Source organism: Folsomia candida, unplaced genomic scaffold (genome assembly GCF_002217175.1).
Source record: "Folsomia candida strain VU population unplaced genomic scaffold, ASM221717v1 Fcan01_Sc003, whole genome shotgun sequence".
NCBI lineage: Eukaryota > Metazoa > Arthropoda > Collembola > Entomobryomorpha > Isotomidae > Folsomia > Folsomia candida.
This window is the reverse complement of record NW_019091195.1, coordinates 10,279,811-10,294,785: the sequence shown is the minus strand read 5'-3', so window position 1 is coordinate 10,294,785 and position 14,975 is coordinate 10,279,811. Positions and strand designations below refer to the sequence as shown.

Here is a 14,975-nt window from a genome sequence, read left to right as displayed (position 1 = left end):
CTCCTCACAGAGAGTGCGTGAGTGAAGGGGTGAAAGCGTCTCACCTGCCCCCACTTCCCAAGGACGTCACATCAGCAGTTGCTTTAATAGTACGAGATTCCATCGGGGAAAGCTTTCTCCCACGGTGATGTGACATAACCCAGGGATCATGGTCCTCTCATCGTCCCACCTGCTTGGCAAAGGGCTCTTCTCCTCATGCAAAAAGGTACTTGACCACATAATAACTTGAACATGCAAGGGTTTTCAACAAAGTATTTGTTTATTGGGGGACAAACACGTGCGAACGATTTTAAAATTCTGGGTAAATATTATGTTTGTCATAACATAACTAGTTGTAAGAATTGATATTGCATCGTGACCTGCTGAAATTTTAATAATATGTACAAGTGCTGTTAATAGAATATGTATATGCGGAATAAAGTGAAAGTTGCTTTCTCCATTATGAAATTTGCAATTTCTGCCATATATTACTACTTAATTTATATTTTTGTGTTGGTGTGAATTTTAGCATGTTCGAATCCTCTCCAGAGCATACGCAGTGACTTTGGACCCTGAATGGTCGACCCTGGCAAAGAAACAGCTTAAGGGAAAGGACCCGGAGACGTTGCTTTGGTACACGTACGAGGATGTAGTTGTGAAGCCGCTCTACACCAAAGATGACACTAAAGAGTAATAAATTAATTAGAATGTAAACCCATTTAATCGGTATAATATATGGTGTTATCTTGGTATTTATTAGTTTGGGAAAAGAGCTTCCGGGAAAGTTTCCATTCACCAGAGGTCCATACCCCACCATGTACAGTCAGGTAGAAAGAATGAAAATCATAAGACAGTTAGTTGTCACTACTTGAAATGACAATTCTAGCAATTTTTATGTGCAGCGACCATGGACAATCCGACAATATGCTGGATTTTCAACTGTGGAAGAAAGTAATCGATTTTACAGGGAGAATATTAAAGCAGGACAGCAGGGATTGAGCGTTGCTTTTGACTTGGCTACCCATTGCGGCTACGACTCGGATAACCCTAGGGTGAAAGGCGACGTGGGAATGGCCGGCGTTGCGATTGTACGTTTTCGTTAGACAATTTGATAATTTATGTATTAAAGTCTGAGTATGCAAAAATAAGTGGCCACGGTATTGCAGGACTCGGTAGAAGATATGAAGACCTTATTTGACGGAATTCCCCTTGATAAGATGTCAGTTTCAATGACTATGAATGGTGCAGTTATTCCAGTAAGGAGACAAAGTTAAATGACACAATACTAATCCTAAGTCATAATAAAGTACTAATGGTGCTGTTATTTAAATAAGGTGCTGGCCATGTTTATCGTTGGTAAGTAATGGTGGATAGAATATTAATTTATTATAACGTATACATAAAATCTTCTCGTTTTACAATTTAGCTGCAGAAGAGCAAGGAGTGAAACCGGAACAACTAGCAGGAACAATCCAAAATGATATTCTTAAAGAATTTATGGTCCGAAACACGTATATATATCCACCAGAACCATCAATGAAAGTAAGTCGGTACTACATATTTTTAATTAATATAATTTTGTTGCAATCAACCATTAATTTTATTAGATTATTGGCGACATCTTTAGCTGGTAAATTATTCCGTATAATTTTTATTTAATAACATAATTCAATTTCTCTCATATTTTTTCAACATTGGTTCAAACCCCCAGAATAACTTGACAAATTCACAAATCTCGCCCCAAGAATTAGAATCAACTAAACTAATAAAAACACACTTATTAGTAGAATAACCTACATCAGAATTAGGACGAATAGGATTACGAAATCCCAACAAATATGCAACATATCCAGCTATTATCATCTTAGCTTCGATGGTCTTGGTCTTCATGGCCTTCTTATCATCATCCTCACAGTTGGCGAGAAGGTAGGGGGTCATGGTAGGAGCCTTAAGTGGGGGTGGATAGATACATAACTCCTCTGCTCTACCTAACTCTCTATCTCTTTGTTGCAGTCCCCCTATCTCTAACTCTCTATCTTTCTGTCTCTTCTCTGTAATGCGTTTGTACTCCCTAGCACCATCAGTCCCCCCTACTAACACTAAGCGATTCTTGAAATCGGGGGTGTTGGTCCAGCCAAAATACCACATATCGCAACTCATGATGGTATAAAAAAAGGTCTTCCCTTTCTCCGGTTGTTGGTTTGCTGCTGCTGCTCTTCCAAGAACATACTCTCCCGGAAATGGGTACTTGACCTTCTTTTTCTCCGCCAGTGTTAAGTGGCGACGAATCTTGAGCTCCATCCCCAACTCCTTTAGTCGCGCATCGATCTCACCCTCCATTCCGTAACACAAGGGGATGACATCATCCAAGTTGATGATGGGCTGAGATCCGGAGGCGAGTTTCATAAACATGCCAATGGTCTATAAATGCAAAATATTAATGATGAAATCATTACTCAAGACATTATGCTTCACACAATTTCACTAACCGATTCAAATGACAGCATCCTTAGAGCCTCGCTTTCGTTGTTAAAGTGGTGTCTAGATATAGATCTGGGGATTGGTCGAGTTTTTAGATCCTCCGTCGCACAATAATTTTTCCACGACGGTTGACCGGAGCATATGAGATTAATCTGCATTTCAGTCTCTTCATCTTTCTTCTGATTGGACGCATTTGACGCTACAGAACTTACGAACTTCAAGTGAAAAATCACCAACACGTCCCTTCGATTGTAATCAGTAACTTTCATCACGGTATAAATAGGATTGGGTTGATGTTGGATACACTTGGGGAATACATCACTTGAGAGAGTTTGGTTGTACTGGTAACATTCTGATTAATGAGAATGACACCTTATTTAAATATATATCACAGATAGAACACATTCCACCTTAACTATACTTACTTGGTTTCGTACAAAGTCTTATAGCTACATAGATCGATGCTCCTCTAGATTTATGAGCCATCTCCAAACACAAATGAATTAACCCGGTGGTGGGGGCCTTGTGAATAATTAAAAACCATCCCGGTTTGTCTTCGACATCAACACGACCTCCTCTGCGGAAAATCTCCTGGAAGAGAGTCTCCCTCTGTCCACTGGTCAATCCCTGTTCCTCTTGGCTCAAGACTAGTTGTGGGGACGCTTCAAAAACATCGAGGTCAGACGGAGTGGTTTCATCCGGAACTAGCCCAACTAACCGCAGAATCGTCTTTTTTATTTGATCGACCCCTTCACCTATATAACATGATCATATTATTATATAGTGTGCGCTAATCATTATCATGCAAGTGGTAATTATTATTTTACCTTTGACAGTTGTGCCAAGTCTCGCATTCGACGAACCCACGTACTTTATTTGGAACTCTTCAGCCAAATCCACATCTCTAGGAATAATCCCCCTCCCATCCCTGAGTCGCATTTCTTCCTCCCCCACTTCCATCTCCTCCTCATCAGAAATGTAAGACCACGGGACGGGTTGGAAAGTCTGGTCTTCACGAGCAGAACTTGTAGTGGTGACTGACTTTCTCTTCTCCTTATCCTCCGTTCCACGGGGATTTAATTCCCCTTCGGCACAGTCTGCGGCTCTCGTAGTCTCCACGACCAAATGTTTAGGCTCATCGGCGGGTGTAGCAGTTTTTCCGGTGTCACTAAAAACAAAGAAATAAAAATATTGAGTAAATATTAAATACAAAGTAGGGGGAGGAGGAGGAGGAAACTAAAAACTAACGGCTTAGATTTAGCAGCAGACTTAGTTGGACCAGCTTCCACTAATTTCGCCTTCTTCTTAACCACCTTTGGTTTCGTCCTCCGCGTTGGGACGTCTTTGTCCGAAAATGACTCGTCCCCCTCCATTGTTATCCAAACAAAACAAAAATACAAAGTGTTTAAAAAAATTAAGTTGTTGCTGCTGCTGTGTGAGAAGTAGTAAAAGAGGATTACATATGCAGTAAATTGTTGCAAAATTTTCACCGTGGGTGACTCGGGGAAATGTGAGTATTTCACCGTGATTAATGTGCGATTCTTTGTTCTCCCTTACTCTAGGGTATCAAAACACATGCCAAAGTTTAATTCAATCAGCATATCCGGATATCATATGCAGGTAAAACAAGTAGTTATTATGTATTAATTGAAGCCTGATTTCAATTCATCTATGCAGGAAGCTGGAGCCACTGCTACGCTGGAGATGGCATTTACCATTGCCGATGGATTAGAATACTGTAGAACTGGATTAAAAGCGGGGCTTACCATTGACGAATTTGCCCCAAGATTATCTTTCTTTTGGGGAATTGGAATGAACTTTTATATGGTATGTAAAGTTGTCTTGTCCCCTAGATAGGCTCAAATTACATTATTTTGAATATCAAATTATTTCCGTACTAGGAAATTGCTAAAATGAGAGCTGCTCGAAGATTATGGGCTGAACGCATCAGAGATAATTTTTCTCCAAAAAGTGATAAATCTACAATGCTCCGAACACATTGTCAAACTTCAGGATGGTCACTTACTGAGCAGGATCCTTATAACAATATTGTACGGACGACTGTTGAAGCTATGGCTGCTGTATTCGGTGGAACACAAAGCCTTCACACTAATGCATTTGATGAAGCGTTGGCACTCCCGTCCAAGTAAACCAATAATTAGACAACTTTGCAGTATTAGAATCAGTGTATTATTCTAGCAATTGTGTCCTTATGCCCTTGGTTATGTCTTCTCAGATTCTCGGCTAGAATTGCCAGAAATACTCAAATCATTCTGCAAGAAGAAACTGGAATTCCTGCAGTGATTGATCCTTGGGGTATACATATTTGTATAGTAATCACGTACGTTTTTAAATATATGCCGACTTCATAATCCTCTATTCTAGCTGGAAGTTTTATGATGGAATCTCTGACTGAAGAAGTATATCAAAAGGCTAAACAAATTGTGGACGAAGTCGAAGAAATGGGTGGCATGGCGAAGGCGGTGGGTGCGTACATTTTTTATTCAATAGCTATGTGTTGGTTAAATATTGTTAAATTCAAAGCTCTCGTGTGGTGAGCCATTGAGGCCAGCTTAGAGTCCAAAATACACATTCAATAATCGCCTGATTTTCTTGTTATGGAAAAGGTGGACCGAAAAATTACGATTAATAACGTTGCTTTTTCAGCGTCAGGATGGCCCAAATTAAAAATTGAAGAATGTGCAGCCAAACGACAAGCTATGATTGACTCTGGTCTAGGTATATACTTCATTCTGTAATTAATGAAAATTAGCTTGAGTAACCCTGATTCCAGTATTTATTATTCTATTCACCAGAGGTTATTGTTGGTGTCAACAAATATCAACTCAAAGATGAACAGCCAATTGATGTTAGAATGATCGACAACAATGAAGTTTTAAAATCTCAAGTTGCCAAGTTGGAAAAATTACGAAGTGTGAGAAATCAGGATGCCGTTAACGATTGTTTAAGGAAAATTCAAGAAATTTCAAAATCTGGCAATGGAAATTTACTTGCTGCGTCAGTTGATGCTTCACGAGCAAGATGCACTTTGGGTGAAATTAGTTCAGCGATGGAGAAGGTATACCAAGTTCCATTTATGAACTATTTATATTATACGTATCTAATCATAATCTGATCGAATCCTACAAATATAATTCCTCTTGGTTGGCCGATTATGGAGTTTAATATTACAATGAACATATTCAATTCTATTCAGGTATTTGGAAGACACGTTGCTTCAGGAAGTTTAGTTTCAGGCGCATACAAGTCGCAGCACGGCAATCATAAAGAACTAGAAACAGTTGCAAATCGGGTAAATAATTTTATTTGGCATATAATCCTAGGTATACATAGTATGAATTGGATTTCATTATGTTTTATAGATTGATGAGTTTCAAGATGTTGAAGGGAGACGTCCTAGAATCCTTGTTGCCAAAATGGGCCAAGACGGGCACGACCGAGGTGCTAAGGTACAGAAGTAAAATATACAAGTTTGTTATATTTGATATATTCATTACTATATTTAAGTCTTCCTATTTCTAGGTCATTGCAACTGGTTTTGCGGATTTAGGGTACTATTAAAATACTTTATTTAATTATAGCATTATAAATTTTACATATCATATTTGCAGAGGTTAAAATCATTATGGGTGTTTACGTTAACTTTTAGGTTTGATGTTGATATTGGTCCACTGTTTCAAACGCCAGGTAGTCCTAATGAAATCTGGGGGTTTATAAGCGGAAATTTAGACACCGTCAATGATGAGCTACTATTTGCATTCCTTTAATAATAACTTTAGGCCTAGTCCAGCAGATTAATTCGCTGGTTTTCTACTGATCCTTACAGAATCAATAGCTTTTCAACCTCCAAGCTTAAATTTTGTATATATTAACATATTCTTGTACACAGTATATTAATACTTTTATCTATGTACTTAAAGATGAAGTTGCTCAGCAAGCTGTAGACGCTGACGTACACGTGGTAGGCGTGTCAACTCTTGCTGCCGGTCATCGAACTCTTGTACCTGAACTTGTCCAAGGTATGTGATTTCATTTATTAACAATTCATAGAATAAGTACTGACTCAATTAATAAATTCATCATTGAAACTCAAATCATTTGAATTAGTAGTAGAAATAGAGAGTGCACGGCCTGTTAAGAATTTGAACACTTGTTGTATGTACAAAAGATCTCCCTCTTCTGCAGTATTGATATGCTCATAGTGTTGGTTGTTCCGAATAATAGAGATGCCATCACGGGATTCGCCTTTCATTTGTGCAATCAAAAGAGCTGTAATTCCTAATGCTTCCTTCCTCTTACAATCAGCCGCAACTTTTTCCCGAAGAGCCGGTTTCGCATCAACAAGTGTTACTTGTTGAGAGGTCCACGTATCTCGAGGAGTAGTAGGGGCGACGAAATCTGCAATTTCGACTTGAGTAGGGGTCAATGGAGTTTGGTACAGAATTCCGGCAGAGAAAGCATCGCTACTGTAATACAAAACTAGCAATTATTACTGTGCAATATGTAGCTTTGTTATATGAATTTGGTCTTACTGGGTATAATCACTTCCAACTGAACCACCAGTTGCAACTTTCAATCCGATACTGATTGTACTATCAGGCTCATTTCCACAATACACGTAGGGTAAACCCCAGGAGAAAACATCTTCATTCATCAATGGTGGTTGAGTTTCATCATCACTCACGGTAAAAGTAATGCCGTTTTCATTTAATGTTCGCTCAATCACATCCAAATTAGCAGACTTCATGTCGATTCGACTTTGAAGTAGTTCATGGGGTTGAATGAGGGTTACATCTTCTAATCTCTTCAAGTTACGGACGAGGCAGATTAAGGCAGTGGATAACTAGCAACATAACATTACACTCATTAAGTGTGTGCATAATAATAATGACTAATTAGAAACAACTCACTTTGACAGTATGTATTATTGGCAACCTTTCCAATGAAGATGTCGTAAGGGATTTGGCGTATTTCTCAGTGAAAAGAGTGTTAGGGTGAGTGTCCAAATATTTGAGTAAAAGTGTCATATTAGATGAAGTCCCAATTTTTCTTACTAAATCGTTTGTCCACTCCTGTTTATTCCGTAGCTGCTGTTGCATCATGACGGTGGTCACTGATGCATGATTATCTTGCAATACTGCAAAATGTAAATTGCTTGTACCAATGGTTTTGCAATGTCTTGTGTCCTGCCAACAATGTCGACATTTCGTTTGAGGAGGAAATGCTTGTTTTGGGCCTATTTTTCCAAACTTGATGGTTTCTCCGTCCCAGTAAAAAGGAATAAATTCATCCTGTTTCTCTTTTACTGGCGTCTTGGTGCCTTTCTTTGGAGTAGTTGTGGATGTAGCTTTTTTTTTCTTTGCTGGTTGAGGAATAAGGACGGGGAAGAACCTTTCTTCACCAACATTTGTCTCATAATGGCTCTTCCATTCATTCATGATGATGAGAAACATTGGATCCTTGTCCACATCTTCGTCCTTCAATTCTGCATGGTTATTTTGTAACTTTCTCCTCCTGATAATTTCTCCTTTGCAGTAGTTGAAGATTGCAAGTAGTGCCGATTTCTTTTGCGGCAACTTGAACTTGACGTTGCTGACATTTCCATCATATTCATCGTCATCATCATCCTCTGCAGTGGATGAAGCGTCATAATTTGACGATGGAGAAGGACTTGGTTGCATATGAGAAGTAGGAGAAGGTGGTGGGAGCATAAGTGGAATGTGTGGTTGTGGAATTATATTCTACAAAAAAATAGTTCATGAAAATGAGGTCATAAAATGAGAGGTTGCATTGTTTCTTTCACTCACGTTTGCTATAAGAGTGTCAACTATCTCCTTGCACATCGATGCAGTGCTTCTCCCGCTTGGTTTCAGATGGAGATCAGCAGATGTGGGGGCTTCGTAATTGGCATCAATAGGTGCACCAATGTTTAAACCTATGAAACAGAATGAAAATCACATATTGAAAGGAATGGCTCATTTACCATTTTACTTACCATTTCTCAATAATCCAGTTAATCTCTCGCATTCCTCTTTGGGACGATCCACAAAAACGTCGAGAAATGCCAAATTGGACTCTTGGTGGGAAAGTCGTGCTTTCTCTCTATCCTGCAAAATGATACAATTTGAACTTTTATGATTTGCACAAGTTTCATTCCACAAATTTATGAGCATATCATATATTTACTTGTGAAAGGGGAGCAACAATGCTAATTATAGTGATGAAGCCTTCCTCTGTAAATAATTTGGCAGCTTCACTGACCAAATGAACAAAAGAAGAACGATGGTGGGGTTGGCCCAAATCCAACTCTTTGCAGAGTCCACCTCTCATCTTTTTTCCGTCAAGTTGTTTGACAGGATTGCCACTGTTTTTTAGCATCTGGGTTAGCTCATTGGAAATTGAAGATTTTCCAGATTTTGCCAAACCTGCACAATTATTAATAATCAGTGTTACATAATAATAATATGCATGCATAAATACTTACCTGTGAGAAGAAGCGTACATCCTTTCCTTTGGGATTCCGTCCCACTTTGCACTTTTTTTCTTTTAATGGGTGGAGATGCAGATGGAGAAGGTGTGGTTTTACTGGATGAAGATGTGGCTGGTTTCATATTTAATTAATTATTTAAGAAATGCTTAACAAAACGGAAACTGTGAATTTGAACCTAGTGAATGACTTCGTACAAAGAAATAGCCGAGATTGCCATTCATTCTGCCACTTGCATATCATTATCTAAAGCTGCCCCATAAGTTGAAGTAATTGAACCATCACAGTGTTTTAGATAATGCAAATAATAATAATATATTTTTCAATTTACAGCCTTGAAACGTAAAGGCCGAGAGGACATTCTCGTCGTGTGTGGGGGAGTAATTCCACCCCAAGACTATGACATGCTATATAAAGCAGGCGTATGTTGTGTATTTGGACCAGGTTTGAATACTATATTTTATACTGATACTTATTAATTACAAATAGCTCCGTACATATAATTGTGTTATATTTATAGGAACTAAAATCCCAGTCGCTGCATTGCAAGTTGTCAATCTCATCATGGGAAAATTGGAGAAACAAGTTATGCATAATAAATAAATAAGTAGTAATACATACATATATGTAACTGCAGATCCGAAAATAACCAATCCGTAAGACTCGTGAAAGTTATATTAATGTAAAAACGAAATAGACTGTTCAAAATATGACATTCGAATTAACGAGAGCATTATATTTTATTATATATAAATGTAAATGGTAATAAAAAGCTAACCTATAATAATTAAAGTTATGCTTTTTATAGATCATGTTTTTTTCTTCCGGGCAATAGTTGACAGGTGGTTTGCTTAAGATTTTGCTGCAAACCTGTTCACATAACTAAACGCGTTTTCCTAGACTTCTATAGCTATCAATTTTGTAATCTGGATCTCAGACAGGCAGCAGAAAGTGTCATTTCATCAGTTTCAGAATTGCATAATAGAAAGGTATCACCAACAACTAGAGCTCTTACATTGAGATGACACAAAATAGATCAAATCAATACAACTGATCGAAGTGGCCAGGCTGTAATTGTTTTGTGACAAGATAGTTGGTATATGGAAACTCTTAAACCAAAGAAGTATGTATGTTTGGATAAGTTATGTTTACAGTTCGTTGAATCTCTTTCCATGAAAATTTAGTGCATGTAAACATCTCAGGGACAAACGAACCCTCATACAGTAGTTCTAGCAAGTAAATATTAGCTTGTGTTGAGTGATAAATTATGCTAAATAATAGTGCAGTGAGAAATTCATCAATTTAAAATTGCTACTGTTTAAGTATCAAACGCATAAGTATGTATTTATTTACTATGCATAAATTAAATCTACCCGTTGAACTCCAGTTTTAATTGTGAAGGCAAATCCTATAAACGATACATACGCACAGTACTGTTGATAAAAATGGACATCAATGAGAAAACGTGCTTATTGAATAAAGGCAAATTTACGGGATACACTTCAAATAAGGTAAAGTTGTAGGATCTCTATAATTAGTGTAATAAATGGGCTTATTGGTGATACTCACAGTAGTCTATAGTATGAATGTACTCACATTTATGAGTACATTTATACTATAGACCACGTCAGTGTCACGATAAATTGTAATCTTTTCACAGCCAATTAGCAAATTACTTTGTACTTTTGATAAAAAAGATAACCATTGCACATGACTAGATTATGCTACACGTTCTCGTGATTGCATTAGTGCTGCCGGGTTGGTGTGCGTGCGTATATAACCTTATTGAATATCGATTCTTTCATGGTTGTGAGTTACAACGTCCACCGAGTGATTTGCATGCAATTTTTCATACTACCACTTTTACATTGGTATTGCTACGTATATATAAATGTAGATCGCCACAATTTTCAATTTCTCGGACTGTTCGGTCTGTATTTCATATATCTGATAAAAATTGTCAAGATATTAAAATTTTCCAAAACAAGCATTTTATTTTACCATGTATCAGGAAGACAAGGTTTGGATTAGTTCTGCTAAAATATATATTAAGAGGTAAAAGTTGTCTAATTCTAAAAAATTTTCACCAGGACACGCTTAACCCTACAATTGTCCCGTTCTCTACAACCTTCTCTGGCAATCAAGGCGACGGGAAATTGACAATCACAGAGCCTATCACATACACCTGGAATAATGTAAAATTAGACCTCTTGATACAAAACGAGATCTAGAAGGACTTGGATTTTTATTATTTTTTTAGGTAAATGTGTGGGTAGGTTCGGGCAGTCAAAATGGGAATGAAAAAAATGATGTCGATATGGAAAGTGGTATCTTCAACTGTTTTAACAGGAAGAAGAACGGAGTGGTTTCAAAGCAAATTCTTAGAAATGGTTAGTTGTTCGTAAAGATAAGACTGTTGAAATGAGGATAAGAATTTAAAATTGGGTTTTTTTAGTAACTGGGATCGTTCGACCTGGTGAACTGTTGGCCATTATGGGCGCTTCAGGTGCATATTACCTTATAACTAGCAATAACTAACATACTGACAGCACTAAAATAGCCGAACCTTAAAGGATTTTGACCCCACATGATTCAGGTGCTGGAAAAACAACATTATTGAACCAATTGACCTTTAGAAACACTGGCAAGCTCAAAATGAGCGGAGAAATAAAGATCAATGGCGTGGCTGTGTCTCCAGACATAATCACATCCGTTTCCGCTTATGTGCAACAAGAAGTATACCATGTCCATTGTTATATTTGAATAAAAGTATCTGCGACAATAACTGGCTGTATCTATTATGATTCAGGATCTGTTTATCTCAACATTGACCGTGAGAGAGCACCTCGTGTTCACGGCTCTAGTCAGAATGGATAAACACCTGACCTACAAACAGAGGATGCAAAGGGTAGACAGCGTTATTCAAGAGGTAATCCTTCATGTGTGGCATTTATTATTGCAGAGAAGACTATGAAATATTAAACTAATAATTTCCAAACTTGTGGCAGTTGGGGCTTACAAAATGTGCTGAGACAATAATTGGTATGCCAGGACGAGTGAAAGGCATTTCCGGAGGAGAAATGAAAAGATTGGTATATTATCAAATTATACATAATTATAGTTTTACTAAACAAATTAGCATAATTATCGCACACTTTGGTAGTAATATTCTTTAGTCTATGAGACCCAACATCATTAATCTTCAAAGGGGGCGATAATCATCATAATGAATAATCACATTGATTATATTTACTAGTGATTATATTAGCAGTTCAAAGTAGTTAATTATAAACTGCGTAACCTTACTGGCTTATTTTATATTTTTTCAGGCCTTCGCATCTGAGGTAGCAACGTATATATATATCACATAAGTCGTCCTGGACTTCAGATGAATAAATTGTAGTATTCGACTGTTTTGATGGATTTCTAGGTATTAACAGACTGCCAATTATGGTTCTGTGATGAGGTTACCAGCGGGCTAGATTCTTATATGGCTTCGAATGTACTAAACTCCATTATTGATATATAATTTCATAACAACAATCCTATATGCAGATAAATTTAATTAGGTTATCGAATTACTGAAAGAAATGGCAAGTAAAGGAAAAACAATAATCTGCACAATCCATCAACCGTCATCTGAAGTGTACGCAATGTTTGACAGAGTTTTACTAATGGCGGAAGGCAGAAGTGCATTTTTAGGAGATGCCAAGGAAGCTGTTGAATTCTTTAAACTGTGGGTGAATACTGCGAAATGTTATAATAACGTTGATGCCAATTTTGGTCCTAAATTGCTGTCGTTTTTATTAGTCAAGGATATCCCTGCCCTCCAAATTATAATCCAGCAGATTTTTTTATTCAAACACTGGCGATTCAATCTGGAATCGAAGAGGAATGTTTAAAAAATGTGAGACAAATCTGCAACTCTTTCGATTCTAGTGATACTGCACGAGCAATTAAGGTAATGCATACGTATTTACATGTGGGTGTACATGCGTATATATTTTATTTATGTAGATACATAATTATTGTTACTCTACAGACTAGTGTAGAAGAAATTCCACCTCAAAACGTGGAGTTTTTTGAAATGCAAGCAGCCATGAAAAGTCGTTCTCCATATAAAGCATCTTGGGTGGCACAATTTCGAGCAGTTCTATGGCGTAGTTGGATGTCTATGATTAAGGAGCCAATGGTACTATTTAAATCATAGTCAAAATTATGAACAATTGATTGAAACGCCACTGACACTAATATTGCCGATTTTATATAGGTTATACGAGTACGGCTAATCCAGACTTTGGTATTTACAAATTTTAACTACATAACAAACAACCAGTGTTTTATCCATTTCTCAAACCCACTTTACTATGTACTTTGCAATTCAGGTAATTGCCCTCATTCTAGGTGCCATATATTTTGGCCAAGAATTGGATCAAAAAGGCGTAATGAATTTGAACGGTGCTCTTTTTCTTTTCCTCACAAACATGACTTTCCAAAATGTGTTTGCTGTGATTAACGTAAGCTGAATCCAAACTCAAATCAAATAAATAGATGTCCTCTGAAGCTCTGAATGATTTTGTTCGTAGGTGTTCTGTGTGGAGTTACCAATATTTTTACGTGAACATTTTAATGGCATGTATCGGACTGATGTCTACTTTTTGTCGAAAACGCTAGCGGAAGTGCCACTCTACATTCTCTTCCCTTTCGGCTTTATATCAATTACGTATTACATGGTGGGGTTTAATCCAGACTTCGACCGTTTCTTAATCGCCTGTCTCGTGGTAGTTCTCGTAGCAAATGTTGCATGTTCATTTGGTAAAAAACAATCTTGGCAGTGTATTTATTTTCACCCGATTTATCGCAACTTTTTTGACATTATAGGTTACATGATATCCTGCATCAGCGGCTCTGTGACGATGGCATTAAGTTTAGCCCCTCCATTAATTATCCCCTTCATGCTGTTTGGGGGATTCTTCTTAAACAAAGGGTAATTTATGTACATAATAAGTACATAAGTACAGGAATTATCAAGAACTACGATTACACGGAACTTTAAAATGTTTCTATTGAATAGTTCTATACCAGTATACTTTGTTTGGCTGAGATATCTAAGTTGGTTCAATTACGGAAATGAAGCTCTAGCCATAAACCAATGGAGAGGTGTGGATGACATTAAATGTGATGTTTCAAATTTAACGTGTCCGAGAAATGGAGATGTAATTTTGGAAACTCTGAACTTTGAGAAAGTAAGATTTTATACTCGTACAAGCCGTACAATGCATAGCAAACTTTGAAAATCAAGATTAAAATTGATTAAGTTAAAGTCGATGCCTGAAAACCAGTCAAATGTTTATAGACTGCATGATGGTTTAGCAGAGTGTCGATGATATCCTGTCATCAATTTTATAACTCTACCAGCTCAAAAGACAAGTTTTTTATAGTAGTTAATTAGAAGTTTAACACACTAGTTTATTCAATTTAACGGAGGTGAGACTGATGTACATGTGAATGTGATCAGATCAAAATATCCAGTTTCTTTGACTTGAACCTGCTAAACTGGAACCTGTCAAACGAAAAATATTTTTGTTTAAAGATGCTTGACTCACATAATTAATGGCGACAAAGTTTGCTCCATTCAATTAAAAACTTTCTATAATTTTTTCACATTTCTATATGATTACTTTATTTTCCAGGATAACTTGACAATAGACATTGTCAGTTTAGTCGCCTTGCTAATCGGTTACAGGGTCATTGCCTTCATCGCCCTATTGGCTAAGACTTACAGGAAGACCTGAATATTTATTATTTTGGTATATTATTTAAATGCCCCACTGTAAATTAATGCTCTCAATCATGGTGATTTTGGCAATCTTAAAAAGTTGTAAGTTGACAAAAATGAGAAATAATAAATGTGATTTTTAATACTTTCGTGTGATTTATATTTTCAAAAATCTCATATGAATCTCAAATGACCTAAAGTTATGCTTCTGATGTTACAAAATGTTTA

At 37.1% G+C, this 14,975-nt stretch overlaps 4 protein-coding genes across 5 annotated transcripts; 2 read left to right on the top strand and 2 right to left on the bottom strand.

Annotated features, from left to right (window-relative positions):
* The first annotated feature begins 4 nt into the window (after positions 1-4).
* Positions 5-9,760, top strand: LOC110845952 (methylmalonyl-CoA mutase, mitochondrial). Its single transcript, XM_022092510.2, has 22 exons — positions 5-205; positions 509-669; positions 740-806; positions 882-1,067; positions 1,146-1,235; positions 1,314-1,335; positions 1,406-1,521; positions 1,587-1,609; positions 4,023-4,080; positions 4,138-4,287; positions 4,362-4,606; positions 4,697-4,776; positions 4,846-4,947; positions 5,128-5,199; positions 5,277-5,539; positions 5,678-5,773; positions 5,844-5,930; positions 6,004-6,032; positions 6,131-6,168; positions 6,402-6,500; positions 9,302-9,412; positions 9,489-9,760. Exons 1-22 carry the CDS (start codon positions 149-151, stop codon positions 9,569-9,571), a joined length of 2,235 nt encoding a protein of 744 aa, XP_021948202.1. The 5' UTR covers positions 5-148; the 3' UTR covers positions 9,572-9,760.
* Positions 1,540-3,937, bottom strand: LOC110845954. The gene is made up of 5 exons (XM_022092514.2): positions 3,709-3,937; positions 3,288-3,628; positions 2,886-3,215; positions 2,469-2,812; positions 1,540-2,400 (listed from the first exon to the last, which is right to left on the bottom strand). The coding sequence occupies exons 1-5, from the start codon at positions 3,831-3,833 to the stop codon at positions 1,648-1,650; spliced, it is 1,893 nt and encodes a 630-aa protein (XP_021948206.1). The 5' UTR covers positions 3,834-3,937; the 3' UTR covers positions 1,540-1,647.
* On the bottom strand, positions 5,770-9,215 carry LOC110845953. The gene is made up of 7 exons (XM_022092511.2): positions 8,966-9,215; positions 8,668-8,906; positions 8,477-8,588; positions 8,289-8,416; positions 7,392-8,222; positions 7,014-7,324; positions 5,770-6,947 (listed from the first exon to the last, which is right to left on the bottom strand). Exons 1-7 carry the CDS (start codon positions 9,090-9,092, stop codon positions 6,545-6,547), a joined length of 2,151 nt encoding a protein of 716 aa, XP_021948203.1. The 5' UTR covers positions 9,093-9,215; the 3' UTR covers positions 5,770-6,544.
* Positions 9,761-9,911: 151 nt separating the features above from the next.
* On the top strand, positions 9,912-14,892 carry LOC110847945 (protein white). 2 transcript variants are annotated; one of them, XM_022094995.2, is made up of 18 exons: positions 9,912-10,479; positions 11,059-11,163; positions 11,229-11,358; positions 11,424-11,474; positions 11,565-11,704; positions 11,778-11,897; positions 11,977-12,060; positions 12,298-12,312; positions 12,399-12,470; positions 12,538-12,704; positions 12,779-12,929; positions 13,011-13,160; positions 13,239-13,268; positions 13,354-13,485; positions 13,555-13,783; positions 13,850-13,955; positions 14,043-14,214; positions 14,662-14,892. In XM_022094995.2, the coding sequence occupies exons 1-18, from the start codon at positions 10,414-10,416 to the stop codon at positions 14,761-14,763; spliced, it is 2,022 nt and encodes a 673-aa protein (XP_021950687.1). In that variant the 5' UTR covers positions 9,912-10,413; the 3' UTR covers positions 14,764-14,892. The 2 variants fall into 2 exon arrangements, with proteins under 2 accessions (XP_021950687.1, XP_035705825.1); XM_035849932.1 differs by lacking the exon at positions 9,912-10,479 and adding an exon at positions 10,719-10,988.
* The last annotated feature ends 83 nt before the right edge of the window (positions 14,893-14,975 follow it).

Excerpts from the sequence above, each read along its gene's own strand:
- LOC110845952 (XM_022092510.2), top strand. The coding sequence starts at position 149 with ATGGTCCTCTCATCGTCCCACCTGCTTGGCAAAGGGCTCTTCTCCTCA. Across the intron at positions 4,081-4,137 it reads TATCCGGATATCATATGCAG|GAAGCTGGAGCCACTGCTAC; the intron begins GTAAAACAAGTA and ends TCATCTATGCAG. Across the intron at positions 6,033-6,130 it reads ACTGGTTTTGCGGATTTAGG|GTTTGATGTTGATATTGGTC; the intron begins GTACTATTAAAA and ends GTTAACTTTTAG.
- LOC110845954 (XM_022092514.2), bottom strand. The coding sequence starts at position 3,833 with ATGGAGGGGGACGAGTCATTTTCGGACAAAGACGTCCCAACGCGGAGG. Across the intron at positions 3,629-3,708 it reads TCTGCTGCTAAATCTAAGCC|TGACACCGGAAAAACTGCTA; the intron begins GTTAGTTTTTAG and ends CTTTGTTTTTAG. Across the intron at positions 3,216-3,287 it reads ACTTGGCACAACTGTCAAAG|GTGAAGGGGTCGATCAAATA; the intron begins GTAAAATAATAA and ends CATGTTATATAG.
- LOC110847945 (XM_022094995.2), top strand. The coding sequence starts at position 10,414 with ATGGACATCAATGAGAAAACGTGCTTATTGAATAAAGGCAAATTTACG. Across the intron at positions 11,475-11,564 it reads GGCCATTATGGGCGCTTCAG|GTGCTGGAAAAACAACATTA; the intron begins GTGCATATTACC and ends CACATGATTCAG. Across the intron at positions 12,471-12,537 it reads ATTCTTATATGGCTTCGAAT|GTTATCGAATTACTGAAAGA; the intron begins GTACTAAACTCC and ends AAATTTAATTAG.
- LOC110845953 (XM_022092511.2), bottom strand. The coding sequence starts at position 9,092 with ATGAAACCAGCCACATCTTCATCCAGTAAAACCACACCTTCTCCATCT. Across the intron at positions 7,325-7,391 it reads CAATAATACATACTGTCAAA|TTATCCACTGCCTTAATCTG; the intron begins GTGAGTTGTTTC and ends TTATGTTGCTAG. Across the intron at positions 6,948-7,013 it reads GTTGGAAGTGATTATACCCA|TAGCGATGCTTTCTCTGCCG; the intron begins GTAAGACCAAAT and ends TTTGTATTACAG.